The sequence below is a fragment of the Lepidochelys kempii genome, chromosome 5 (genome assembly GCF_965140265.1).
Source record: "Lepidochelys kempii isolate rLepKem1 chromosome 5, rLepKem1.hap2, whole genome shotgun sequence".
NCBI lineage: Eukaryota > Metazoa > Chordata > Testudines > Cheloniidae > Lepidochelys > Lepidochelys kempii.
Window position 1 is genome coordinate 129427854 of NC_133260.1, and position 27874 is coordinate 129455727.

At 41.9% G+C, this 27874-nt stretch overlaps 1 protein-coding gene across 4 annotated transcripts in view; it reads left to right on the forward strand.

Annotated features, from left to right (window-relative positions):
• The window catches only part of GAK (cyclin G associated kinase), a 149838-nt gene that overhangs the window by 94042 nt on the left and 27922 nt on the right, over window positions 1-27874 (forward strand). For all 4 annotated transcript variants that reach the window (XM_073345848.1, XM_073345849.1, XM_073345850.1 and 1 more), the window contains exons 18-22: window positions 9990-10069; window positions 10475-10668; window positions 13237-13395; window positions 14932-15423; window positions 20203-20373. In XM_073345848.1, coding sequence (XP_073201949.1) covers window positions 9990-10069; window positions 10475-10668; window positions 13237-13395; window positions 14932-15423; window positions 20203-20373 — 1096 coding nt within the window. The remainder of the gene's footprint in view (window positions 1-9989; window positions 10070-10474; window positions 10669-13236; window positions 13396-14931; window positions 15424-20202; window positions 20374-27874) is intronic.

Consider the following 27874-nt stretch of genomic DNA (forward strand, 5'->3'; position numbering starts at 1 on the left):
TCTCTGAAGTCCTTTGTCTTAATTGTAGCAGATCTGGATCCAGTTCAGTAACTTACATCAAATAGCTCCAGCTCTGCTGCTGGTGAAGCTAGAGATGTTTTACGCGGCTGGCTTGCCAGGTCATCGCCCAACCCTCCCACTTTATCCAGATTGGGACCAGCTCTGGGAACAAAGAACCAGTGGTATAGTGAAGTGATCGCCAATAGTCAGACGGTAGCGATTTCCAACAAATATTCTATATTGGATGACTACCATGGAGAAAGAGTGGACTTCATTTCAGGATTCTGTCACAGGTTGCTGGAAAACTGGGGCTAAGGACAATAAAGAAGCAGCAGCTGGATTACTGTGGAGGCCATCAAATTATGGGAGGAAAAAAGAGGCATGGTGCAGAATGGATGCACTGGAAGGTCAGAACAGAGTCCTTAACAAATGAACCCAGCAGAAAACAGGCTGGTGACACTAGATTTGCAGTCGACCAGTTACGAAGTAATAAATCACCTGGTACTGACATTATTTAATCAGAACTGCTGAAGGGTATGGTTTAGTTCACTGGCTTCATAGAGTTGCCTTAAAAATTTGGGAAACCAGTCATATTCCAGAAGATTGGAAAAGGGCCTACATCCTTTTTTGAAAGGTGTGGGAGGAGACCATTCAGTTTGCTCACATTATAGAGGAATAACGCTGCTGTCAATCCCAGGGAAGGTGCTTATGATCATACAACTGAACTGATAGAAATACTGTCTCAACCTAAAAATGAGGGAGAACCATCCAGGTCAATCGACAATCCATGCTATATATCAATGATGGCCAAATTTACTGACCTTCCAAGCTGTATATGACACTCTTCAGAAGTTCGAGAGCCAGGGCACACCAGTAGGCGCCTCCCATGGGACTGAAACCCTGAGAGACACACACACACACACACCCCCTCTGCTGGGCAGAAGCCCCAAACTCCCCCAAACATTTCTGCCTACCAGAATGGGGAAAGGGGCTCCAAGAGCCTCACTTCAACTCTTGTAAAGTTGCATGTGGCTTGGCTACCCCAAATATATATGCTCCATGGAATGTTAAAGAGCAGCTAGAGTGACAAAGGAAACTGAAATCACATTTATGGACTTAGCAGCTGATTTTGACTCAATGCATCCATCAGCACTGTGGATATTGCTATACCATTATGGCATGCTTGAGGACTTAATTTGCCTAGTGGAGGAACTGTACCATGATACATTTCATTGTGTGAGGGTCAATGGTTCTATTACAGATGGTTTTCAGTAGAACTGGGGGTACACCAGGAATACATTCTCTCTTCTGTGTTTAATGTTCTAATAGACAGAACTGATTGAGGCCAAAGTAGGTGGTGTGAAATTTAAAGATTCATCTTTAGAGCAACTCAGTTATGCAGCTGATACTGTCTGTCTTGGAGAGATTATTTACCTCCTATAGTTAATGCTGCAAAAAACTGCAGAATCTATGGGACGCAAGATCAGTGGTGGTAAAACCAAAGCTATGCATGCCTCCTATAAAATGGAAATGAACGATCTGCTGCTGATGCATGTAGATGGCAATGACATTGAATGGGTGAATAGTTGTATCTATCTGGGTATTCAGTTGTCAGCAGGAGGTTTTATTACCAAAGAAGTCGCACGTTGGATTGGTCTTGCATAAATGATGTTTCAGCATCTTCCAAGGCCTCGGTTTGGGTGGCAAGATGCCTGTGTGACAACTGAGATATGAGTGTTCGATATTGTAGTCATGATAACTGTTATGTGGAAAAGAATCGTGGCCATTAAAACCAGTTGAGAGGAAACTAAATTTTTTTTCAGTGTCAGAAGTTACAGTGTATTCTTAACATTGATTGGTTTGATTTTTGTCAAACGAGGTACTTGAATGATCCTGGCTTGCTGCAGTCTTGCACCAGTTGAGAACAAGACTTCAATGCTGGGGTCATGCCCAACATGCAGAAGAAGATACGCTTTTACAGAAGTTTTATAGAGCTACGGTTGAAGGAAGTGGAGTGCAAGGCTAATCACGCATGAGATTGGAAGATGCAATTAGAGATTTAAGCAGCTCGGATCCTCCTACGCTGATCTTGTCAAAGAAAGAAAACTTGCAAGGGACCGTTGAAGATGGAAGTCCATTCTACATGCCACCATGGCTACATCATAGTCATGTGAATCTGTTGCAGCTCAGTCTCCACACCACAACCTCAGAAATCCCTGACTCGGAAGTAAAGTAACAATCAAGTTTACAATTTCTAACATACACTGAGAACATGTGCGGCTAGCTCATGGCATATGTTTACCACCTGTAACTGGCATATAGGGATTACTGTCCTGTTTGCGGCTATCCACTTTAGTCAGACAGCTCTTCATATAAAACATAATGATTTACAAGAAACTTCAGGCAAACTTTCCTGGTAAGTCTGGAAAATCACCAACCTGGAAGCCAGATTCATTTAGATGATTTTTCTGGTTCCTATTAGAAATCACAACTTTGTAGTTTTAGTTCAATTTGCTAATAAAGAAAATACATGGTTAGGAAAAATGGGCCGTTGGTAACTTGTGCAGCATTCAGTTCCGACAGTCAGCTGATTGGGATAATACTCAGGTTTTCCAGCAATTATTTAAAACTTAAAAATAGCTTGAGAATTTCCTTGAATTTCTAATTCCCCGTCTTGGTAAACTAATGGAGGTAGAGATAATCCAGATGTTGAACTTCTGAGACAGCATCTGCAATCAAACTCTGTAAAACTTTCTCCCAGACTATTTTCAGGGAGCGTTCTGCACAGTAATGGAGTCTTCTGTTGACTGGGACAGCTGAGCTGCAGTCACTTATTGTGGGTCCTGAGAAGAGACTCGAGACCAATTGTGGACCTGTAGCCCTGTACACAAGTGCCACCAGTGAAGATAATTGTAGATAAATGTGCTCTGCTTTTAGCTTTATGCCTTGCATGCTTCTCCTTGATTGCAGCAATCCATGAGATCTCAAAATGTTTCAGTCCAAGGTGGCAGAGCTGCCACTATTGCATCTTGTCATGGGCTAAGTGCTCCCAGATGTTGAAGTCTACATTACAAGATTGGAGGTTGACCCTGAGAGTGTCCTTGTAATGTTTTCTTGGTCTGTCCCTAAATGAGTTCCAGTTGCAATTCTCCGTAGAAAACTGTCTTTGGTATTCTATTCTCAGGCATATGGACCACATGACCGCACCATCACAGCTGTGCTTTTGCTATAAAAACTTCAGTGCCTGTGATATTGCAGAACTTAAGGATCCCTCAATATCTGGAACTAAATCTTGCCATTATATACCTGTTATCAGCTGTAGACATCATACGTGGAATAGGTACCAGCATTTTATGTCGTGTTGTTAAGTGGTTTACATAGTGCAGCCATAGAAGTATGTGGGGATGACGACAGCAAGGTAAACAGGAATTTTTGTTGGCAGTCTGATACCTTGTTCATTTCAGTGATGACACTGAAGTTGTCCAAAGGCATCACTGTCTGTATCAATGTGCTTCATAATATCATCATTATTGCCTCACATGACCCAACACTGCCTAGGCAGCAAAATTTGTCAGTGACCTTGAGTGGTACATCTTCAATGGACTCAACTAGAGTAATTGCAGTACTTCCTGGTTGATACTAGATCATGACTTCTGTCTTCTTTAGACTGATCGTTAAGCCAAAACGTTTTGCTGCACTCAAAAAGCAGTCAGTGAGCAGCTCAATGTCTGTACAGTGAGGAATTTAAAAAAAAAATCAAGTTTTTGATATGGCTTTCAGGCATTCCTTGTATATAACCGGGCCGAGAGAGGTCAGCTGGTGAGACTGTTTTATATCTGCATGTCTTTGTGTTGACTGCTTACTTGGCTTCACAAAAAAGAATACCTGTAGCAGATTCACAGAAGATTGCAAATGAGAACAAAAGACGAGGACTTGCAGCCAGAAAAAACAGAAGGGGGAAGGCCGGAGAATTGTGACAGCACCAGAAAGGCGCAGGTCCGAGTGACAGGAGACTCCTTACTAAGAAGTGCAGACAGATCTGTCACCAGAGCTGATCCAGAGAACAGAAGGGTGTGCTATCTGTTGGGAGCTAACATATATGACGTGGAACTGAGGCTGAAGAGGATCCTAATGGGAATAGTAAAAGATCCATTGATTTTTCCTTCACATGGGACAAATGATCTTGCTAGAGTCTCTCTAAGGAAGAGTATGCCAAGCTGGGAAAAACAGTTAAAGAAATGGATGCTCATGTGATCTTCAGTGGGATACTACCTTTTCCTAGAGGAGGAGAGTGATTATGGTGAGCCTGCTCAGGCAGTGGTGCTATAAAGAGGGCATTGGATGCTCAGCCTCTGTGAGGCATTCATGGTTAGAGGACTGTTCTCATGGGGTGGATTCCACCTGAGTAGGGAGGGAAATAGACTTCTAGGATGGAGGTTGGCTCAACTGATTAAAAGAGCTTTAAATTAGGAAATCTGTGGAGATGCTCATGTTATCTCAACACCTAATACTAATAACAAGTGGAAGGAAAATAGAGTCCTAGAGGATTCAGCAAAGGAGAAGGGAACAACAGAGGGTAGGAGATTGTATATCAAGAGGAAAGATAGTGCCAGTACCATTGCCAGTAACAGTCAGGTGATACTGGCAGTAGAATGACTGTACCTAATCAGAGAAGGAATCTGGGCAAAGCCAAGAAGAAACAACTAAGATGTCTTTACGTTCTCATGCAAGAAGTCTAAGTAATAAAATGAAGGAACTAAACCTATTAGTGCAGGAAGTGAAACCCAATATTATAGGGATAACAGAAACATGGTGGAATAGTAGTCTGACTGGAGTACAGGGATTGAAGGGTACGTACTGTTCAGGAAAGACAGAAATAAAAGGTAAAGGTGATGGAGTAGCATTGTATATTAATGATGAGGTAGACTGTAAAGAAATTTAGGAGTGATGGGATGGATACAACTGAATCTGTTTGGGTCAAAATCACTTCAGAGAAGAAAGATAAGAGGCTCCACTGGGATAGTGCTTGAGGTCTGCTACAGACCTCCAGGATCTGATTTGGATATGGACAGAGACCTCTTTAATGGTTTTAATGAAATAAAATATTATTGGGATTTGTGTGCTTATGAGGGACTTTAATTTCTGAGGCTATAGATTGGAGGACAAATGCTACTAATAATGGTAGGGCCCAGCTATTCCTGGATGTGATAGCTGACCGATTTCTTCACCAAATAGTCACCAAACCAACAAGAGGCGATGCCATTTTAGATTTAGTATTGGTGAGTAGCCAGGTCCTCAAAGAAGAATTGGTTGTAGAGGACACCCTTGGTTCAAGTGATCATGAGCTAATTCAGTTTAAGCTAAATGGAAGGCTAGATAACTAGGGTTGCACCTAGGATCCTTGATTTCCAAAGGGCAAACTTCACAAAATTAAGGGAATTAGTTAGGGAAGTGGACTGGACTGAAGAACAAAAAAAATCTGAATGTGAAGCAGGTTTGGAATGACTTTAAGTCAAAATTGCAGAAACTACCTGGAGCCTGCATCTGAACAAAGAGGAAAAAATTCATGGGGCAGGGTTGTAGACCAAACTGGATGAGCAAGCATCTCAAACAAGTTATTAAGAGAAAGCAAAAAGCCTACAAGGAATGGAAGGAAGGGATGGATCAGCAAGGAAAGCTACCTCTTGGAAGCCAGAATATATAGGGAAAAAGTGAGAACTGCCAAAAGCCAAGCAGAGTTGGACCTTGCATACGAAGTTAAAACCAACAGTAAAAGGTTCTTTAGCCATGAAAATAAGGAAAGAAGAAGTGAGACTGCGAAGCACAGAGGATGGAGTGGAGATAAAAGATAATTTAGGCATGGCCCAAAGCGTAAACAGATTCTTGCCTCTGTTTTTAATAAGAGTAACGATGAGACTGGAAACATTGGCAGGGTGATTAATGGGAATGAGGATATGGAAGTAGAAATTACCACATCTGAGTTGGAAGTCAAGCTCAAAGAATTTAATGACCAAGTCAGGGGACTTGGATAATCTCCATCCAAGAATATTAAAGGAACTGCCACATGAAATTGTGATCCCAATAGCAAGGATTTTTAATGAATCCTTAAACTCGGGAGTCATACTCTGGCGAATTGCAAATTTGTTTAAGAAATGAAAGTGACCAAAGAAACTACAGGCCCGTTAGTTTGACCTCAATTATATGCAAGGTCTTAGAACAAATTTTGAAAGAAAAAGTAGTTAAGGAAATAGAGGTAAATGGTAATTGGGGTAAAATACAACATAGTTTTACAAAAGAGAGATCATGCCAGACCAATCTGATCTGTCTTTGAAAAGATAACTGATTTTTCTAGACAAAGTAAGTGCAGTAAATATTATGTACCTGGATTCCAGTAAGATCTTGATACAGTTCCATATGGGAAATTTATTAGCTAAATTGGAGAAGATGGACATTAATAAAAGAATTGAAAGGTGGGTAAAGAACTGGTTCAGTGGGTCATACTGAAAGGTGAACTGTCAGACTGGAGGGAGGTTACTAGTGGAGTTTCTCATGAATTGGTCTTGGGACTAATCTTATTTTAACATTTTCATTAATCACCTTGGCACAAAAAGTGAGCGTATGCTAATAAAATTTGCAGGTGACACAAAGTTGGGAGTATTGCCAATGTGGAGGAGGACTGCAGTATTCTACAAGAAGATTTGGATGGCCTTGAAAACTGGAGTAATAGAAATGGGGTGAAATTTTATAGTGCAAAGAGCAAGGCCATGCACTACAAGACTTTTTGCTATAAGCTGGGGACTTAATCAGTTGGAAACAACAGGTGGAAGAGAGACCTGGTGTATTGGTTGATCACAAAATGACTATAAGTCGCCAATGTGATGTTACCATGGAAAAGGCTAATTCAGGACTAGGATGCATCTGGCGAGGTGTTTCCAGTTGATGTAAGGGAGTGTTGTTGCCATTATACAAGGCACTGGTGAGACCTCGCCTGGAATATTGTATTCGGAAATTAGACAAAGGTTTCTAAACATCAGAGGAATGAAGTTCTGCAACAGCCTTTCAAGGAGGGTAGTAGAAGCAAAAAACCCCTAACTTGTTTCAAGACTGAGCTTGATAAGTTTATGGAGGGGATGGTATGATGTGGTTGTCTACAGTGGCATATGGCCCATCTGCGACTGCTTTTAGCAAGTATTTCCAGCCATCAAAAATGAGACCCTAGATGGGGAGGGCTCTGAGTTACTATAGGGAATTCTTTCCCAGGTGTACAGCTGGTGGGTCTCACCCAAATGCTCAGGGTCTAACTGATTGCCATATTTGAGGTCAGGAAGGAATTTTTCCCCAGATCAGATTGGCAGAGAGCCTGGAGGTTTTTTACCTTCCTCTACAGCATGGGCCATGGTCACTTGCTATTTTGAACTAGATTAAATGGTAGAGTCACTGTAACTTGAGATCTTTAAATCAAGATCTGAGGATTTAGTAACTCAGCCATAGGTACGGGACTATTACAGGAGTGGGTAGGTGAGGTTCTGTGGCCTGCGATATAATCTGTATGAATCGGTAGGATTTAACATGCTGGCTCAGACCATTGCTCCAGCAAGTGTAGTATCTTGTACACGTAGCCTGTGGCTGACATACTGTCTCTTTGGAAAACTGGCTTTCCATGTGGGATTTTAATTGGACTCTTGCCAGATCAGAAAAATCTTGCTCCCAACTCAGCGAAGAAGTCGCTTGAATAACATTTGGTTAAATGTTGAGGGAGGCCACTGTCCAGTCATAAGCAGTTCTTGGTGCCTTTCTTAGAAGCTTTTCCCACTTTCTGGTAATTGAACACTGATATATGTTGACTATGAAACTTGCTGCTAGTGCATTGAAAGTGGAGAACTAGCCGTGAAGATCACTACTTGAAACTATAAACGTCTATTTATTGGCTACAAAATAAGTAGAGCTGATTTCACTTTTTTCGAAAGCCACAGAGGTTGGTAAGATAAGGATAGCTGTGTCTTACTAGAAGGAGGGTATGTAAGACATTTTGTCCTCTGGAACAAAACCAAAACTTTAAAAAAAAAAAAAAAAAAAAGTGTGTAAAGTTAGGCTCCTAGATAAATTGCTTGACTTCCCAAAGGACTGAGCACTTACCAGTTAAGAATCTTGGACACTAAACTTTTAACATGTCTATTGCCATGATCTCTCTATTTTAGCTCTTTGTCCTAGTGGAACTCCAAGCCACAGCATAGGTATGGGCAGTGACAGCCCCAGTAATGGCGTTTCCCTGGTTTGACCATTAATGTGACTTTGTCCATTCTGATCTTCCAAATTGCACTTGGTTGTTCTGTAGAACTGGGTTGTCTTGTATGGATTTTGACTGAAATGAAAATGTTACAATAGCAGTTAAAGCTAATAATGAAACATGTTGCCTTGCCTTAAGTTTACGTACGTTAATCTGGTAAATGCTGCTCTTCATAGTCAAGTGAATACACATCAACAAGAAAGAGGATTATCCTATTTGTACTGTTCACAATACATTTATTGAAAACATTCTTTTTTAAAAGTAACTCCTTTTTGAAGTTAGGAGTCAAGTTTAGATTTGCGTTTCCTTGGGATTTGATACTGTAGTGTTGCAAATATTACAGCAGGTATCTCCAGATAGTGCTTTTCTACATCTTCCAAGCTCTTTTAATTAGAGTATGAGCAACTGTTGAGTCTTGGGAAGACCTGCTGTGTTTTACCTTCATAGTACACAGCTCTGAGCAAGACACAGTGGTGTTTGGAGAGGGAGCATTGCAGGTAGGGTGACCAGATGTCCCGATTTTTCACGGCTTTTTCTTATGTAGGTGCCCCCCACAACTCCGTCCCGATTTTTCACATTCTGTCTGGTCACCCTAATTGCAGGCAGCAGCAGGGGAGTTTGCTCTCTCTTTTGGTCTCAGGGAACCTAGCATTACCTTTGGGCTGAGATTCCTGAAAGGATGGATTGCCCTGTGTACTTTCTGGCTACCTCTCTTCCAGGACTGATGTATACATGTAAATAAAGGCAAGCTACTTACATTGGTGTTTGCAGAAGGGAAAATTGTCTTGTCTGTCAGCAGAAGGAAGAGTTGGATAAGTTAGATGGATATCATGAATCAGTTTAAAAAAAACGTATAATGCTGGCCAATGTGAGATTGACAGCCAGGATATTGCACAGGAAACAGAAGTCCTTTCATACACATGACATTCTGTGTAAACATAAGTACTGAGATGCTGACAAATTTTTGCTTGATTAATACATGTAGTTCTGTTTAGGCTGTTCTCCCTCAATGCTGTAGATGGATCCTGTAAATGTTAGTTATTTTGGAAAAGCTACTGAAAGATCCAGAGTTCTACCCTACAGAATTATGTGTTGTCTTCAAAGGCGGATTAGGGGTTTGTGGGGCCCTGGGCAAGAGAAAGTGGGGGCCTCTCCCCATCCCTTCTGCCTGCAGTCCCCCCCATCCCCCTCCCGGTGCTCCTGCCGGGGAGCAGGGTCAGGGCGCAGGGGCTTCCCCACTTGCCCGGCGCTCCTGCTGGGGGGCGGGGTTGGGGCATGGGGGCTTCCCCTGCTTCCCAGCAGGAGCGCCGGGCAGAGCGAGTTCGTTGGCTGGGACCCCTGAGTGGCTAATCTGCCACTGCTTGTCTTGATTTTGAGCGTGCTGTACTAGCTTTTGATGAAGCTTTTCCCAATTTGTACTGGTGTAGAGATTAGAATCATGTCCCTTGTGTCTTTATTTCTGATGGTGTTTCTTCAGTGATACGACCAACTTACTTGAAAAATAGAAATAAACAAGTCCAAATTCAGCCATCCCAAGAAAAATGCTATATGGAGCTACTGTATGTTTAGAGAAACTGAACTGAAAGAGAATACGTTCATGAATATCAAAAACGCTTTCTACCAAAAGGAAAGTAAGATGCAGAGTCCTTAGCTTCTGTTACACAGAATTATGTAATTATCCTATGTTTTCTTCTCCCCATAGATGGCTTCAATGAAGATGTTCCAGATTCAATTCCACACAGGTTTTGTGCCCCGGAATGCCACCACAGTGAAATTTGCTAAGTACGTGAATATTTTGCTGACCACAACTTGCAGAAACTTTTTTCGAATTATTTTATTTGCCAGATCAACAGATCTACGGTGGAGTATGTGTTTTAGTAGTGTTGGAAATGGATAGCTTTCATTTTTAACAAAATGAGTCCTGGCTTTTGATTGACTACACTTCCTTCGACTCAACGTCTTTTGATGAGGGTTTTTTTGAAATTTCTTCATAATAAATCATCCCTGTGAGATTAAACAGGGAAAAAATTACCAAATCCAATTGGTTTTATGCTTTGCACACTAATTCCATAGAAGTACTAGTCACTTAGCTTGTTGCAGTCCAAGATAGTGAGCCTGATGGGCTGATTGAATATTTGCCTTGAAAGATTTTTGATTTGTGATTTTTATTACATCAACATATTACAGGTATGATCTGGATGCCTGTGACATTCAAGAGAAATATCCTGACTTATTTCAAGTGAATCTGGAAGTGGAGGTGGAGCCCAGAGACAAACCCTGTAGTGAACGAGCGCCATGGGATAACTTGAACATAAAGGGACTGAATCCCAAGATCCTTTTCTCCAGTCGGGAGGAACAACAAGAGATTTTATCAAAATTTGGTAAAGCTTAACTTTGGAGGCATTAGAAACTTTAGCCTGTTTCCTATCCTTTTAAAGCATTCCAGTTCAGGACTCATTTTGTTTCGTTTTCAGACATAAATTTTTAAACAGATTTCTAAATTTCCTTTAAAAGGGAAAACTTAATTCTTGTGAACAGTTGTGCCGTACCCTTGCCTGTTATTAAGGAATATGAGTTTTTCCTTAATACTAGATTGTAATTAGCCCAGTCTTTTTATCTATATTGGCACTGTTTTCACCTTTTCTTAGAGCTCTGGAGGCCCTATTTGGAGTGACACATCAAACAAAAATATTTGGCAGTTGAGCCCTTTGCCTCCAAAACCTGGGGAGAATTCCCTCAGCTTTTGCTGATTAGCTGAGTTTACACTTTCATCAATGCAGTTCAAAGTATTCTAACATTCTCCATAAGTGGTCTTTCATACCCACAGTTCAAAATATATTGTTGAGATGTTTCTTGTGCCTAGTCCAGTAGAGTTATGGATTGTTTCTTTCAAGATTTTCCCCGCATTCGTGAGTATCCATTGTTCTTGAAGGGATCTCACTTTTTTAACATTGCGTCTTGTCTCTTTATCCAACTTCCTCGTTCTGGATATATTTTTAGTAATTCTTGCCAGGATTTCTATATTTAGTGTTTGCTTTTTTCTTGGTTTCATTAGTTTTCATGTTTCACTCCTTCATCCTTTCTTTAATGTTCTCTGTATGGCTGTATTTAGAGAATAAATAAGACCTAACTTATTGTCTTTCTGCTTCTTTTATCTTTTTAAATTCAATGTATTTGCTTTTTTCCTCACTTTTCTCTTGATCCAACATATAGTCACTTTTCCCCTTTTCATATGTTTTTAGAAAAGTATATTTCTGCCAGGCTTGCATTTTGCATTAAGCCTTGTTATTCTTTCCTTAACATAATCTCCCTTTTATATTGTATTCTCGTTAAGACACTCAACTAAGTCATATTGCGAACAAAATTTTTTGTTTTACATTAATCTAAGGTGTTGGTATTGGAAGTGGGAGAATTTTTTTTTTAAACACTTAGTTACTATGCTCCTTTACAGGTTTCAGAGTAGCAGCCGTGTTAGTCTGTATTCCCAAAAATAAAAGGAGTACTTGTGGCACCTTAGAGACTAACCAATTTATTTGAGCATAAGCTTTCGTGAGCTACAGCTCACTTCATCGGATGCATCAAATAAATTTGTTAGTCTCTAAGGTGCCACAAGTACTCCTTTACTTTCTGAATTTGTCTCATCTCGAGAAAAAGAAAATCCTGGAAGTTGATTTAACTTAGATCCTTAGCCCTGAAATGTTTGGGTTTCAAAAACTGGAGGGGAGAAATATATATATTTTTAAATATATATATTTATAAATATATAAATTTATATATATAAATTGAAACTTAAGATAAATGTTATAGTTTTTTTCCTTAGATCTTCATAAATTTGTTTTCATAAAACTTAAACTTGGGACCAAAGCTGAGTTGGCAGGACCCCTTTAAAGTTTAGCCTATCCCATACTATATTTTTTGTGAATCTTTTGGTTTTTAAACAAAGATGATATTGCAGCACTCCAGTAAGTCAGACACTACACTGCTGGCATTTGGGTATGTCGACACTTGAGCAGGAAGCATAATTGTCATTTTGGGTAGGCGTATGCATACTGTTTTGAGCTAGCGCACTAAGAATAAGAACGTAGTTAGGGTGGGGCGAGCTAGCTGCTCTGGGTACATGCTAGGGTCCTCAGCAGGATTGTACCGGGGTGGCTAGCCTGTCTCACTGCTACAGCTGTACTTCTGTTTGTGCTCTTTGATTTGGCAGGGAGCGCTTGTTCTTATGTGAGACTACAGAGCTATTGATAAGTCAATCTTCCCTAGCTTCTTACGATATCCCTCCAGCCCAGCACCTGACATTGAAGTAAGGAAAGTGACCAATTCCTGCACGAGCAGGGTGCTGTCACTCACCTGCTTCCAAGCTGAAGTTGACAGCTTTGCATCCTATATCAGTGGTACACTGTTGTTGCCTACACTTTAAGTACTTTCTGTGAGTTTCATTGATCCTGTTATTTTTGGATATTGTGTTGTGGGGGAAGGGAAACGGAGGGCTCTTTGTTTCCTGTGTTTTGAAATTGCTGAGTTTTGTTCACAGCCCTCCTATCCACCTTGTTCTATTTTGTAATATCTACAGAGTGTTACTGCTATGCCATAAAGAACCAGAAACCTGAAGGCAGCTGACTTGAATAGAGTCACATCAGTTTAAATATAGGACACAAAACTCTACTAGAATATTAAGTCTGATACCTTAATTTAATTTCACTGCTGTTACGTGTGTGGCTGAAACCAGGGTTAATATTCCATCCTAAATTCACAGCTTCTGGCCTTTTTCCTACACAAAGAATAGCAGCTTGCTCATGAGATCCAACCAAGAGTTACTTCCTGACTGCCACCTTGATATGTTTTTGAGTAAGATACCACATGCTGCATGTTAGGATTGACACAATCTGCATTTTTTCAACGTCAGAAGTGTATGTCTAAGGTTTTTGGCTTGAAATTCCATCTGGCAGGTAAACCTGAACTGCCTAGACAGCCAGGTTCAACAGCCCAGTATGAAGCAGAAGAGTCCAAATCGGAACAATCTCCCGAAAGCGCACCTACTGAGCCAGATTCTCCACAGAGCAGCAGCACTGATGGAAATAACTTCTTCCATACTCTGGATTGGGAAGGTAGGTGAAGTTACTAATTATTTACCAAAAAGACTAATCTCTTGTGCAATACATCAGTTGTCTCTCCCCCACCTGCAAGGATTGCCACAGCGTTGACATGTTGTTGCATAGTGGTAGCAAAGGGACAGATCATGATTACTTCAGTTTTGTGTGTTGCCTCATCAGAGTGCAAGTAAAAAACATTTAAAAATGAGTGAGCTTTTCAGGTCTGCAAATGTTGCCATCCACCTTCATTTGGGATCTCCAAATCAGAATAAAGTAAAGGTAATTGTTGTTTACTCCTTCTCATAACACATGAACTAGGGGTCACCAAATGAAATTAATAGGCAGCAGGTTTAAAAAAAATTAAAGGAAGTATTTCTTCACACAACTCAGTCAACCTGTGGAATTCCTTGTCAGAGGATGTTGTGAAGGCCAAGACCATAACAGGGTTCAAAAAAGAACTAGATAAATTCATGGAGGATAGGTCTATCAATGGCTAGTAGCCAGGATTGACAGGAATGGTGACCCTAACCTCTGTTTGCCAGAAGCTGGGAATGAGCGACAGGGGATGGATCACTTGATGATTACCTGTTCTGTTCATTCCCTCTGGGGCACCTGGCCCTGGCCAAGGTCAGAAGACAGGATACTGGGCTAGATGGACCCTTGGTCTAACCCAGTAGGGCCATTCGTATGTTCTTATGTAATAGTCATGCATTGCTGCTCACAAATCAAACTGAGGCAAGGCTGTATCCTCCCACTTCCTTTACGGATGCTGGCTGCAAAGTGAGCAGGTAGAGTGGCCAAGAAATTCCGGCATGGTCTGGACTGAAAACATGGCCTGCCTGCTCTGGTGTTTTCAGAGAGCCCTGTGTCTCCACGCAGTTCCTGGCTTTCCTCAGCACTTGACAGTAAAATTGCTGGGGTGCCATTGGTGACAGTGGTTACCACTGATTTTAGAGCGGCAGTATAATATAAAGCCCTTTAAACCATAATTTATTCAGCGTCCTGAAGGGGAGTGTCAGACTGAAGGCTTTTCCCCACTCTCTCACTCCCATCCCCAACTCAGATCATATCTCCTTGTCCAGCACAAGGGTCTGCTTTAATTGTGCAGTGATAATAGATGCACATGTTGAGTGATGGAGCAATATACTTAGTCACATTTCCGGTCCATGTGCTCCTGGCAGTCAGAGCCATTCTGCTCCCTTGGCTTTGTCTGTGGGGAAGGGGGCATGTGCCTCTGAGGATGGAAGGAGACGAGGGGACTGGAGCATTTGTAGGTAGTGCTCAGTAGCAGCAGTCGTGGCCTCTAGTGGCCGGAGAATAAACCTGCAGGAAAACAAGTGGCCCCCCCCCTTTTTTTTTTCTACCGCCTTTTCTGAGCTTGGCAAGCCAGTGGCAATTCACTTCTCTGTGCCTGCCCCCTGACCTTTCTTGTGCAAGGAGCTTTAAGTTCAGACCCTGGCACTTGAACCTGGTTTATCCTGGTTGAGCAGGAGAATCCTGTTAACTTCAAGGTGTTATAAAAAGGTAAATCTGTTTTTATTCATTCAATAGAAGGAAAAGATCCAGAGACTGGAGCAGAGGACCGCTTGTCTAAAGATAATCATCTTGGACTGATTGATGACAGGGATGAAAGTGATCCATCAGATGAAGAATTTTCTGCATTTCCTAGTGAAGGAAGAACCGATTTAGTTGAAGAAAAAGAAAAACCCAGTCCTCCAGAAGAAGATGCAAATATATTTTTTGAAGCTAATTTTGAAACTCCATGTGCCCAACCACGAGAACCTCAGTTGGAAGACCATATAGATTTATTGGGACTAGACTCTGATGCTCCATCAGAGCAGAATCAAACTGCCTCAGAGATGAAGAGCTCATCTAGCAACGCAGACTTACTGAACAATTTGCTTGTGGGTAGCACGTCACAGATTTCAGAAGAGTCTACTGGGGACCTTCTAGGAGAAGGGGCAGACTTCTTTTTCAGCAGTCAACCTCAGCCTTCAGCCAGTAACCAGGGTACATCTCCATCCACAACGTTGTCTTCTGCTGGTATGTAACTCAATTATCTCTACTTTGGAATTGTGATATAGTGTGAATAACTGAATGAGGCTATAGTTATTAGCTGCTTTACTATTTTTCTGTTTGTACACTATGTTAGTACCATGTTTTGGTCGAAACCTAAAAGATCTGTTACAGTCTATCATCAGAATCTGCGAAAGGGGCACATAATACTTAAACTTTTTACTATGTACTTTTTCTGTTTCTTATGACAGAATAATTGCTTGATAACACTTAGAAGTTTTTCACATGGTTCAAGTTTACAATGTGGGGACTGTTACCTTCATTGAAAAAGGCACCTTTGCTCCAAATATGACATTGACAATCTTGCGTTTTTCCCTGTTTTCATGACTTTGAAGTACAGCTTCAGCTGAGTTTTACACAAATTCATCTCACTTTGTTTAAAAAAAAATAATCGTGCCAAAGCAAAACCTTGCACTGTCCTGCATGCAAAAGTGTTGATTTGTTTTATGTTCCTCTCTGGATCAGAGTACATAGAACTTATGTTGCCAACCCAGGGAAGGATGATTACCCATTTCTTCCTAACGTTTTCCGGAGATTGATAGTAGCTTTGAGTGAAAGACGACAACTCAGTCATTACTATCTGAGTCTTGCACTTGTATACAGTCATTTATCCCTGTCACAAGACAGGAGCTCCAAGAAGTGATAGTAACACATGATTAAAGAACTACTGGATGTTACTAGTCTGATTCTTTGACAGTGTGTGGACAGAACTGGGCCAGTGCTAGGTCTTGATCCTCACGTAATTCAGCATCCGCACCTACATAAGCCTAAAGTGCAAGGAGAATATACAAACCCTGGAGGTTTTTCGCATTCCTCTGTAGCCTGGGGCACAGGTCACTTGCTGGAGGATTCTCTGCTCCTTGAAGTCTTTAAACCACGATTTGAGGATTTCAGTAGCTCAGACATAGGTGAGGTTTTTCAGGAGTGGGTGGGTGAGATTCTGTGGTCTGCGTTATGCAGAAGGTCAGATTAGATGATCATAATGGTCCCTTCTGACCTTACTATCTATGAATTAAGCAAAACCTTCCCAACTGCCTGATCTTCAGAAAGCAAATTATTTTGATTTCTGTAATAGAAGTCCCGCTTTCCTTTATTAAGAGGGCTAAGAGGACTAGGATCCATCAGTTGATTCCTGATTTAGAATTAGTCTTAGTTCTAGCGTGCAGAATTCCTTCAAGCTTAATGTAGTATTAAATGTTCCTTCAACCCAATTTTTTTCCCTAGTTTCATCACTGTAAATGTCATTCTAAAATATCCCTGTTACAATGACATCATTTTCTTTGGGAAGTGGTTAAGGGGTCTAACTTAAATGCACAAAGGTCATCAGATTTGGACAGAAAGCTAGAATTACATGCTACATTGCTGCATTCTAGATAACTTATGTGATCCCTGAAATATTTATTTACTGCTTCATTATTGCTCAGTTGTTTGAATTATTCAAATTATTTAGGTTTAGCATTTTCTCTCATTGGCAGGAATCCATAAAAGATATAGTGTAGTTTATCCTTTGACTATGTGCTCCTTGTACGATAACTTAGCTGTGGGGAAGCACTGAAAAATGCACCTCAACCTGTCATTACATTATATAAAGAAAGTAACAGTCATATAGTAGTTTTGTTGAATTACAGGAATGAGTATATCTGGTGCTTCAACTTGCATATTACCTTCTTAAGTCAGACTGATGTCTGAGATTCTGTACCTGCATGCTGAAGCAAAAGGCAGGCTGTATATGCATGAGGATTTAGTGTTCAGGATAACGTGCTTTACAGCAGAGGTGGGCAAACTAGAGCCCGCGGGACTGTCCTGCCTGGCCCCTGAGCTCCTGGCTGGGGAGGCTAGTCCCCAGCCCCTCCCCCGCTGTTCCCCATCCCCTGCAGCCTGCCAACACTCATAGATGTTTAGGTCAGAAGGGACCATTATGATCATCTAGTCTGACATCCTGCACAACGCAGGCCACAGAATTTCACCCACCACTCCTGCAAAAACCCTCACACCTATATCTGTGCTATTGAAGTCCTCAAATCGTAGTTTAAAGACTTCAAGAAACAGAGAATCCTCCAGCAAGTGACCCGTGCCCCATGCTACAGAGGAAGGCGAAAAACCTCCAGGGCCTCTTCCAATCTGCCCTGGAGGAAAATTCCTTCCTGACCCCAAATATGGCGATTAGCTAAACCTGAGCATATGGGCAAGATTCATCAGTCAGATACTACAGAAAATTCTTTCCTGGGTAACTCGGATCCCACCCCATCTGATATCCCATCACAGGCCATTGGGCCTATTTACCATGAATATTTAATTACCAAAACCATGTTATCCCATCATACAATCTCCTCCATAAACTTATCGAGGCCTGCCAGGCAGTGCGGTGGCATGGCTGGCTCCAGCATGATAAGGGGGTGGGGAGTGGGAGGTCCCAGGGAGCAGTCAGGGGACAGGGAGCAGGGGGCATTTGGATAGGGTGGAGGTTCGGGGGGGGTCAGGGAATGGGGGGGCTGGATAGGCATGGGAGTCCCTGAGACCTGTCGGGGGCAGGGGTGTGGATAAGGGTTGGGGCAGGCAGGGGACAGGGAGAAGGGGTGGTTAGATAGGGGGTGGGGTCCCGGGAGAGCAGTTGGGCGGGGGGTCCCAGGAGGGGGCAGTCACAGGGCAGGGAATGGATAGGGGACAGGGGACAGGCTGTTTGGCAAAGCTTTAGCAAAGCTTTTGACATGGTCTCCCACAGTATTCTTGTCAGCAAGTTAAAGAAGTATGGGCTGGATGAATGCACTATAAGGTGGGTAGAAAGTTGGCTAGATTGTCGGGCTCAACGGGTAGTGATCAATGGCTCCATGTCTAGTTGGCAGCCGGTATCAAGTGGAGTGCCCCAGGGGTCGGTCCTGGGGCCGGTTTTGTTCAATATCTTCATAAATGATCTGGAGGATGGTGTGGATTGCACTCAGCAAATTAGCGGATGATACTAAACTAGGAGGAGTGGTAGATACGCTGGAGGGCAGGGATAGGATACAGAGGGACCTAAACAAATTGGAGGATTGGGCCAAAAGAAATCTGATGAGGTTCAATAAGGATAAGTGCAGGGTCCTGCACTTAGGGCGGAAGAACCCAATGCACCGCTACAGACTAGAGAACGAATGGCTAGGCAGCAGTTCTGCAGAAAAGGACTAGGGGTGACAGTGGACGAGAACCTGGATATGAGTCAGCAGTGTGCCCTTGTTGCCAAGAAGGCTAATAGCATTTTGGGATGTATAAGTAGGGGCATAGTGAGCAGATCGAGGGACGTGATCGTTCCCCTTTATTCAACATTGGTGAGGCCTCATCTGGAGTACTGTGTCCCGTTTTGGGCCCCACACTACAAGAAGGATGTGGATAAACTGGAGAGAGTCCAGTGAAGGGCAACAAAAATGATTAGGGGTCTGGAACACATGACTTATGAGGAGAGGCTGAGGGAACTGGGATTGTTTAGTCTGCAGAAGAGAAGAATGAGGGGGGATTTGATAGCTGCTTTCAACTATCTGAGAGGTGGTTCCAGACTGTTCTCAATGGTAGAAGAGGACAGGACAAGGAGTAATGGTCTCAAGTTGCAGTGGGGGAGGTTTAGGTTGGATATTAGGAAAAACTTTTTCACTAGGAGGGTGGTGAAACACTGGAATGTGTTACCTAGGGAGGTGGTAGAATCTCCTTCCTTAGAAGTTTTTAAGGTCAGGCTTGACAAAGCCCTGACTGGGATGATTTCATTGGGGATTGGTCCTGCTTTGAGCAGAGGGTTGGACTAGATGATCTCCTGAGGTCCCTTCCAACCCTGATATTCTATGATTCTATGATTTGGGGAGACACAGCCTTCTCTACCCAGCCCTCCATATAGTTTTGCAACCCCGATGTGCCCTCGGGCCAAAAAGTTTGCCCACCCCTGCTTTACAGCATCATATGCAATATAATCATGTTATCTAAAGATACATCAGGACCGGATTATCACTCCTGGATCTAGTTTTTTGGAGTCAGACTGGTAGAAGTCCCTTAGTTCTTGAAGTTTATTGACCCTTGAGGGCAACAGGTACAGAGCAGAGCTTGAGCCAAGCCTCCTGCTAGCTATCACGTGCCATCCCCTGCTGGCTATAAATACTGTTCCAGTTATTTCTCTCCTTGACAGCGGTCACTGAAGTAGCTCCCTCCTAGACACTGTGCTGCTGTCTTCTCCAGCTCTTGCGTCATGCTCTTTGTGTACCTTAATCACCTTTAGTCATGCCTTCCTGGTACTGTGGCTTTTCTGTTTTGTTTTTGCTAGTTTAACAGCCCACTTTGGTTACAGTTTATCTGGGGCTCTGGGATTGCTATCTTGTCACTGTCTTTTTAAAATCTCCCTACTAATGTGAATTTTTGGATAAATGTGGGTTGATTTGAAATGAATGACTCAAGATTGAGGGAACGGCTTGTGTAGAGAAAGTGAGCCTTGTGGCTGAATTTTTATAGTGTCAGTAAGGATTTACATTTGAAGGGATAATTGTTTTCCCTGGCTGTGATTGGCTGAAATGCTCTGCTTGTCTAATAGCATGTAAGTACTAATGTCTGGGGGGCAGGGACAGATGGTTGTCTCCTGCTGTAAAGAAGAGAAACTTCAAAAGGCTTCGTCAGTTGACACCCATGACCTCACCTTATTGCCCCTGCCCAAGAGGGTGTAAGTTTTTTCCTGTGATTTTTATTTGCAGTAACACCTGCCCTCAAGATAATTTTGTTTTCTGCCTCTTTCTTTAGCTGATCCATTTGACCCATTCACAATGTCATCAGGATCTGAGAAGCCGACTCTGTCCGGTCCTGATCTCTTTGGAGATATTCTTAATCCAAATGCAACATCTACATCTAGTGTATTTCCTTCCACACAAAGTGCACCACCTCCTTCTTCCAGCTCAGACTTCTTACATTTAGGTAAGTGTACTTTTGGCATGATTTTTTGATAAGGGTTTCTGTGGCTTTCCCCGGGTTTAGTTCTTTACTCTATCAGCTTAGTCAAGGTTGATTAGCATCTAACAGATCCACTTGTTGTGGCTGCTATTTTAATAAGCTCCATGTTCCCGGTGCGCAGATGAACATGTCCAGATGGTAGTATTTCCTGTATAGTGTTACTGTAGTAAATCTTGGTACAGTTATTTTGCCAAGATTGCTAACCTTTTGCTAATCCTGTGTTTAATTGTCTTCTGGGAGATGACAATGTAGAACTGAGGTTACACAGAGAGCTGTGTTTTCAATCTCATTAAATTACCTAGATTACTAAATGTAAATATGATTTACATGCTTAGGTTTGAATATCTTAGGTTCTTAAGGCCTTGGAAAGCGAAAGTAGAAGAATACAAGTGATTCTGGATTAGGATCTGTTAGAAGAATGTTGTTTCCTTTAAACATTTCAGAATTGAGGCTAGTTGGAACTACTTGTACTGAAGTAATTTTGTTAAAATATATTTATAGGCTACATTATATAATACTTGGAGCTAATTTATTTCAATGATTTCTTCCGGCTACCATAGGTACCTTTTCTCCATGTGCTTCCTTTTAATGCTATTACCATAAAAAAATTCCAGTAAAAAGAGTATAAGTGGGAGAGTTTAGAGTTGCTATAATGAGCATTCTATCCTAGTCAAATATAATAATAATAAACACGTAAAATGATCGATTTTCTATAAATGCAGAGAGAGCTAGTAATACAAACTATCACTCAGTGGCAACTCACCAATATACTCATCAAAAGCAATTTCAGTTTCCCAGTACTGTGTATCTAAAGTAACCCAACAGCATTTAACGATTAAATCATCCATTTAATTTTGTCAGTGAACTCAGATACTATCTAATGAAGTTGTAGACTACATTGTTGCTTTACTAAACAGAAACAAGTTACTTGATTTGGACTGTAAAAATTTAAAAATATATATCCCTGTTAATTAAAAACTGAAGGCACAAGAATTCTGTGTCACCCTTTAAATTCTCAATTTCTGGAATAAAGCTAAAATGAATCTTTGTGGATTTTCAATTTAATTTTGTTTAATATTCAGTGAGATGTGATTCAGAAGTATAACTGTCATGCAATACGTTTGCCATAATAGTTACACCTTCTGATTTTAATTTATTGTAAAATCTGAAATCTGTATTAGAAACATGTCTGAATTATGGAGCAAATAAAAAATACAGTACAGTCCATATCAGTATGTGAACATCTTTCTGTGCAGGTAGTCCCTGGATAGGGCATTGGACTGCCATTCAGAAAAACTTTGTTCTATTCTGATGTCACAATCCCTCTCTTTCGGTTTCCATAGCTGTAAAACGAGGATAATGAAACTTAGCTACCCTTGTAAAGGATATAGATCTCAGAGTTTTCTAAATACGAGAAATATCTTTGACATACTTTTAATCATAATGGGCAAAAACAAAGTGAGCTCAAGCTGTATTTCCTACCTAGAACAAAGCAATGTTATGCCACATGTCCATGATGAATTGCCCAAGGAATAATGAGAGACCCTGGAATAAGGATATTTTTCTAAAACTCCACCTAATGGAAATTTCAGAGATGCTAATTCCCTACAGGGGCTCATCCTCTTAGAGTTATCATAGAATATCAGGGTTGGAAGGGACCTCAGGAGGTCCATCAAGTCCAACCCCCTGCTCAAAGCAGGACCAATCCCCAACTAAATCATCCCAGCCAGGGCTTTGTCAAGCCTGACCTTAAAAACTTCTAAGGAAGGAGATTCCACCACCTTCCTAGGTAACGCATTCCAGTGTTTCACCACCCTCCTAGTGAAAAAGTTTTTCCTACTATCCAACCTAAACCTCCCCCACTGCAACCTGAGACTATTACTCCTTGTCCTGTCATCAGCTACCATTGAGAAAAGTCTAGATCCATCCTCTTTGGAACCCCCTTTCAGGTAGTTGAAAGCAGCTATCAAATCCCCCCTCATTCTTCTCTTCTGCAGACTAAACAATCCCAGTTCCCTCAGCCTCTCCTCATAACTCATGTGTTCCAGTCCCCTAATCATTTTTGTTGCCCTCCGCTGGACGTTTTCCAGTTTTTCAACATCCTTCTTGCAGTGTGGGGCCCAGAACTGGACACAGTATTCCAGAAGAGGCCTCACCAATGTTGAATAGAGGGGAACAATCACGTCCCTTGATCTGCTGGCAATGCCCCTACTTATACAGCCCAAAATGCCATTGGACTTCTTGGCAACAAGGGCACACTGACTCATATCCAGCTTCTCGTCCACTGTAACCCCTAGGTCCTTTTCTGCAGAACTGCTGCCGAGGCATTTGGTCCCTAGTCTTTAGCGGTGCATGGGATTCTTCCATCCTAAGTGCAGGACTCTGCACTTGTCCTTGTTGAACCTCATCAGATTCCTTTTGGCCCAATCCTCTAATTTGTCTAGGTCCCTCTGTATCCTATCCCTACCCTCCAGCGTATCTACCTCTCCTCCCAGTTTAGTGTCATCTGCAAACTTGCTGAGGGTGCAATCCACACCATCCTTCAGATAATTTATGAAGATATTGAACAAAACCGGCCCGAGGACCGACCCTTGGGGCACTCCACTTGATACCGGCTGCCAACTAGACATGGAGCCATTGATCACTACCCGTTGAGCCTGACAATCTAGCCAACTTTCTATCCACCTTATAGTCCATTCATCCAGCCCATACTTCCTTAACTTGCTGGCAAGAATACTGTGGGAGACAGTGTCAAAAGCTTTGCTAAAGTCAAGGAACAACACGTCCGCTGCTTTCCCCTCATCCACAGAGCCAGTTATCTTGTCATAGAAGGCAATTAGATTAGTCGCCCGGGACCTCCCCCGATCGCCATGAGTTTTCAAAGATAATGGCCAATGGCTCTGCAATCACATCCGCCAACTCCTTTAGCACTCTCGGATGCAGCACATCCGGCCCCATGTATCTGTGCTCGTCCAGCTTTTCTAAATAGTCCCGAACCACTTTTTCCATAGAGGGCTGGTCACCTCCTCCCCATGTTGTGCTGGGGATAGTCTGCATCTTTTTTAAATAAAGGGCTAATAATGTCAGGTAAATGGGAGATTGGGGAGTGGCCTACCTAGAAGGCGAAGCAAATGAATGAAGAAAACTATAGGTAGTGGGCCTAGGTCACTCTCTCCTGGGGATGGGAGCAAATGTTGTGTAAATGGTTAGTCTTTGTAAACCACATGATATAACTGTCTTCATTCCCTACCGCCTTTTGTTATTCACTGCTTGCATCTTGTCTCCAGATTGTAAGCAGTTTGAGGCAGGATGCAGGTCTAACTTTACTTTTGTACAGCACTAAGCAGAGAAGAGCCCTGGTGGTGATTGAGATTATCGTAATGTGAGTACTAGACTGTATTCAAAGGCTTGTAAAGTTGAAATACCCACTCATAATTTAACAATGTCAAAACAGGAGCTCAGTGGCAAGGGACCCATTTAGAATCAGGTTATATGTACCATGGCATTTCAGGGGCACAATCCTCCATTTTCTTAAGTGGAGTAGTTCTTACTGTCTCAGGAAGAGGTCCTCCTAGATGGTTAACATGACAAATAGCATTGGCCTTTCCCTCAGGCGAGGTGCACACAATTTTTCTAAAACCTAGAAGTTCCCTGTGGAAGAGAGGTAGTTTCTGCACACCAAGACCGAGCCCAGATTCCATAAGGCATGTTGGACAATATCCTCTGTGGGTCCTACGATTACCACTCACTGCCACTGTGGGGATTTTGTTTCCTTTAATGTTGGAGGAAGTGCTGTGGTTTGGCACAAGGTCAGCCATGCAACTTTTTCAGCTTTGCCATGCAGTCAAGTACAAGGCTAGGAAGAATAAATATGTGGAACCAGAAGAATGGTTGTGTGAGCTATATACAGTTAAGAGTGAACTTAGAAGGTGTGAATGGTAGTAAGGGGATAGTAATACCTTTTCGTCAGCTCTGCTTTTTCCTCTAGTTGACATCCAGGGGCACTTTCTTCTTCTCAGAAGCTTGCTTTGTGGAAATGTTTGTTTTGGGACAACCTCTTGTACTTGATGGAGTAGTACTAGATTACTTTGCAGTGTGCCATATTGCAATTTGAGTATTAGCCACGTATATAGACGCTCCCAGGGTTATGCAAGACCCGACTTACACAAATTCGCACTTAGGAAAAAGTTCCATAAGTCAGAAATAGGATTTTCGAGTTGCGGAAATTTTTGCGTAACGTATGGGTTTACGTTTCCGACTTACGCAAAATTCAAGTTATGCAAGGCTTTCTGGAACGGAACGATTGCGTAAGTCGGGGGCCGTCTGTAAATGGTATCCAAAACTGGGCATGGGAATATTGGATCCCACAGTAGTTTGTTCTTAAAATAAGAGGCCAGTCAAAGGGATCTGGCTGGACATACCTTGTCTATATTGTAAATAAGTGTAATTATCATGTTATGCTCTCTCTAGGCTTATAAAACTACCCACACTGGACTCATTTCAAAGCAAGATATTACTTGAAAATGATTTTCCCTTTGCAAAATTGAAGCAGATGCCAGCTATGTGTGTTGGGGAATCTTTCATGCTTTAGGGCAAGGTGCAATTGTTTAATGATGCAGGAAAACTGAATATACACATTACCTATTCTCATTAATCACATCTGAAACTAGGGATAATATAGAAGTGCAGGGGGATTGTTGACTAATACCAAGCAGTGAAGAATTTTTTCTTCTCAAAGGCGCATCCCAATACTTTCTTGTTTCTTTATACAATGGTAAGGCCCATTTGCATTTTCTCAGCTGAGCTGCTGTATAGCCGATCAATATGAAGGCTGTCTGATAAATCATCACTTGTGCAACTGAAAATAATGGCATAGAAAGTTTCAGTATCTACTTTGATAACAGGTGTCCCTCAGAAGAGGAATTTTTTTGGTAGGAAATTAGGGCAGACGAAGCGGGAAAAGCTTTTGCCTGGATTTGGAATCCTACCCTGTATCTGACTCTCAGAGGCCGTCTTTCCCAGCTTCCTGGGTATTTCTCTATCGTTCATTGGTTTGATGAATGAAGGGACTGGTGGAGTTGTGATGATTGTCTGAATTCATCAGCCACAGTCACTGAGAGCAAGCCCATATCAAGGTCCAGACTAACTCACCTATCATGTAATGTGTCTGAACAATTACAATAGTCCTAAAGTACATATACTGCACTACCTACTGTCCCAGCCTGTTTTGTAACAAAAAAGTAAACCTAAATTTTTCAGTTTTGTTTGTTGGAAACCTGCTTATCTGAAGCCACAAAAGTTCTGTCTACACTACAGAGCTGACCATATTAAAACACAATTTTGAATCCTGGTTTTGAAAAAGCCATGTTATAACCATTTTAGGGAATTGTTTTGAAGGGACTGTCAGCCTGAATTCTAAGTCGACTAATTTAAAAAAAAAAAAAAAGAAACAAAAAACCCCTCCAGATTCTAATATAATGCCCTTTTAAATAATATCCAAAATAAAAATGAAGAAATTCCTCGAAAAAGGCATGCTAATGTTTTATATGGATTTTGGTGACAGTTGAAAAACCCAGCTACCTGGTTATTCAAGGGAACAGCAAACTTGCGCAGTTGGCACCGCTTCGTGTAGGGTCAGAGTAAACAGGTTGAACATGTGACTTTTCATTTCCAGTGGTGTTAGGTGTTAGCTTCATATCTACTATTGTTGTGTCTTTAAGAAGTGCTTGCAGGCTTACTGACACTTGAATCCTGATGGATATATATGTCTAAACATGACAGGATTGTATTAGCGTCCTTGGTAGCCTAGTGGTTAACGTCCACTCATCTTTGGGGGAAGGGTAGTAGTAGGAGAGAGCGGGTTCACCCACTCCACTGTGCTCCGAACGAAGGCCCTCGAAGTGTCAGCAACACTGACCTCTGGAGGGGGGTGGTGAACCTTCTGTTTTACCCTCCTTGGGTCGTTTGCTACCACTGCTCCGTTTGCTGCTGGTCCCAGATAAGGAAACAGAAAATAAAAAGGAAACCAAATGGTTAGCCTCACTGGGCTCAGCATACCATCTTGGTGCTTCAGGGAAGTGTCTGTAATCCCTTTTCCAGGAGCCTGCAGGGGCACGTCTGCACTTCTCCCCACTTCTGAGCTGGGTTGCTTCCTTTTCAACTCTGCTTCCACTTGGAGTAGGCTCTGCAGGGTTGGAGGGGCAGGGCTAGGTGGGCCCAGTATTGTCCTTTTACTCCTCCTTTCCCGGTGTGGGCTTGTATACCCCATCACAAGCCTATTTTAACATGGTTGCAAGATGTTCTGTCTGCACAGGCAAAAAGAAACTGTGACTATTTGTGTAGTTTAGACAATGCCTAAAGGTCCTTATGCACTTCAGGTAGGGGAATTGAGCCACACTGTTTCACTTTGTCATGTAGGCAGGATGGAACAAAGCAAAAGGGCAAAAGCATTATTAAAAATCACTGAATTTTTACTGTAAACTAACGAGATGTTTCACAAAACTAGTTACCTAGTTAGACCATTCCCTGCCCCAAAGATCATACAAAATGATGTTTACAGAAAAATAGTACAGTTCACCCACATAAAAACTGAGAGCAACAGTGGTGTCAGCCTGGGGGAAAATGAGAGAGCAAGCAATAGGATGCCGATGAAGGCAGTCAAAGGTGGTCTTTCCTGTTCGGAGGTTCTTTTCATGCAGTTAACCATGTTCACTTAGGAGCTTTTCTGCGGTTCATAGATGGAGGTGGGATGTTTAGCCCTTGTTTAGCCATGTCCCCTAAACAGTAAGGTCCAGGCCATGTCTCTGTTTCTAAAGCTGTTGGTCTGGTCACATTTCAGCTAGTGTGTTTGGGTCACCAGTGTCGGGAGGGCACAATGGATAAAATGGCTTTTACAAACCATACCATGAATTAGGCTCAGCTGCTTTATAAAAGCTATTTTAGTCAAGTTACACATTGTGTAAGCTCTTGACCCAGCTGTGGCAGCTGGAACTTCTTAATGGCACTTTCACTATTAGAGATGGAAGATGGGCCTTAATTGTTTGGATATTGGTAGCTGCTGTAAATGAGTCTGCCTTGCTTTGTTTATTGCATGGGTGCAAAGCCTTTTCTGGAGCTCATCTTCAAGAAGAAATGTCTCTATTTGTATTATGTGTAGAGCCCTGCAAATCTGCGGATATCCGCTTTATATCTGCGGACCATTTTTGCGGATTGGATGCGGATACAAATTTTGTATCCACGCAGGGCTCTAATTATGCATCCTGCTTAATTGCCATCTTTTTTTTTTTTCTGCTGTCACTTCCGTTACAGAATCTCAGTGCTGTGATACAGCAAACATGGACACTGAGTTTTTTGATGTAAGGGCATTAAATCCCTTTCCAACTTATTTCTGCTCTCTGGGTTTATGCTCCTCATAGATATTTAGGCAAGAAAATACCTTTGGGATGTGTTGATGAAAACTAAATTA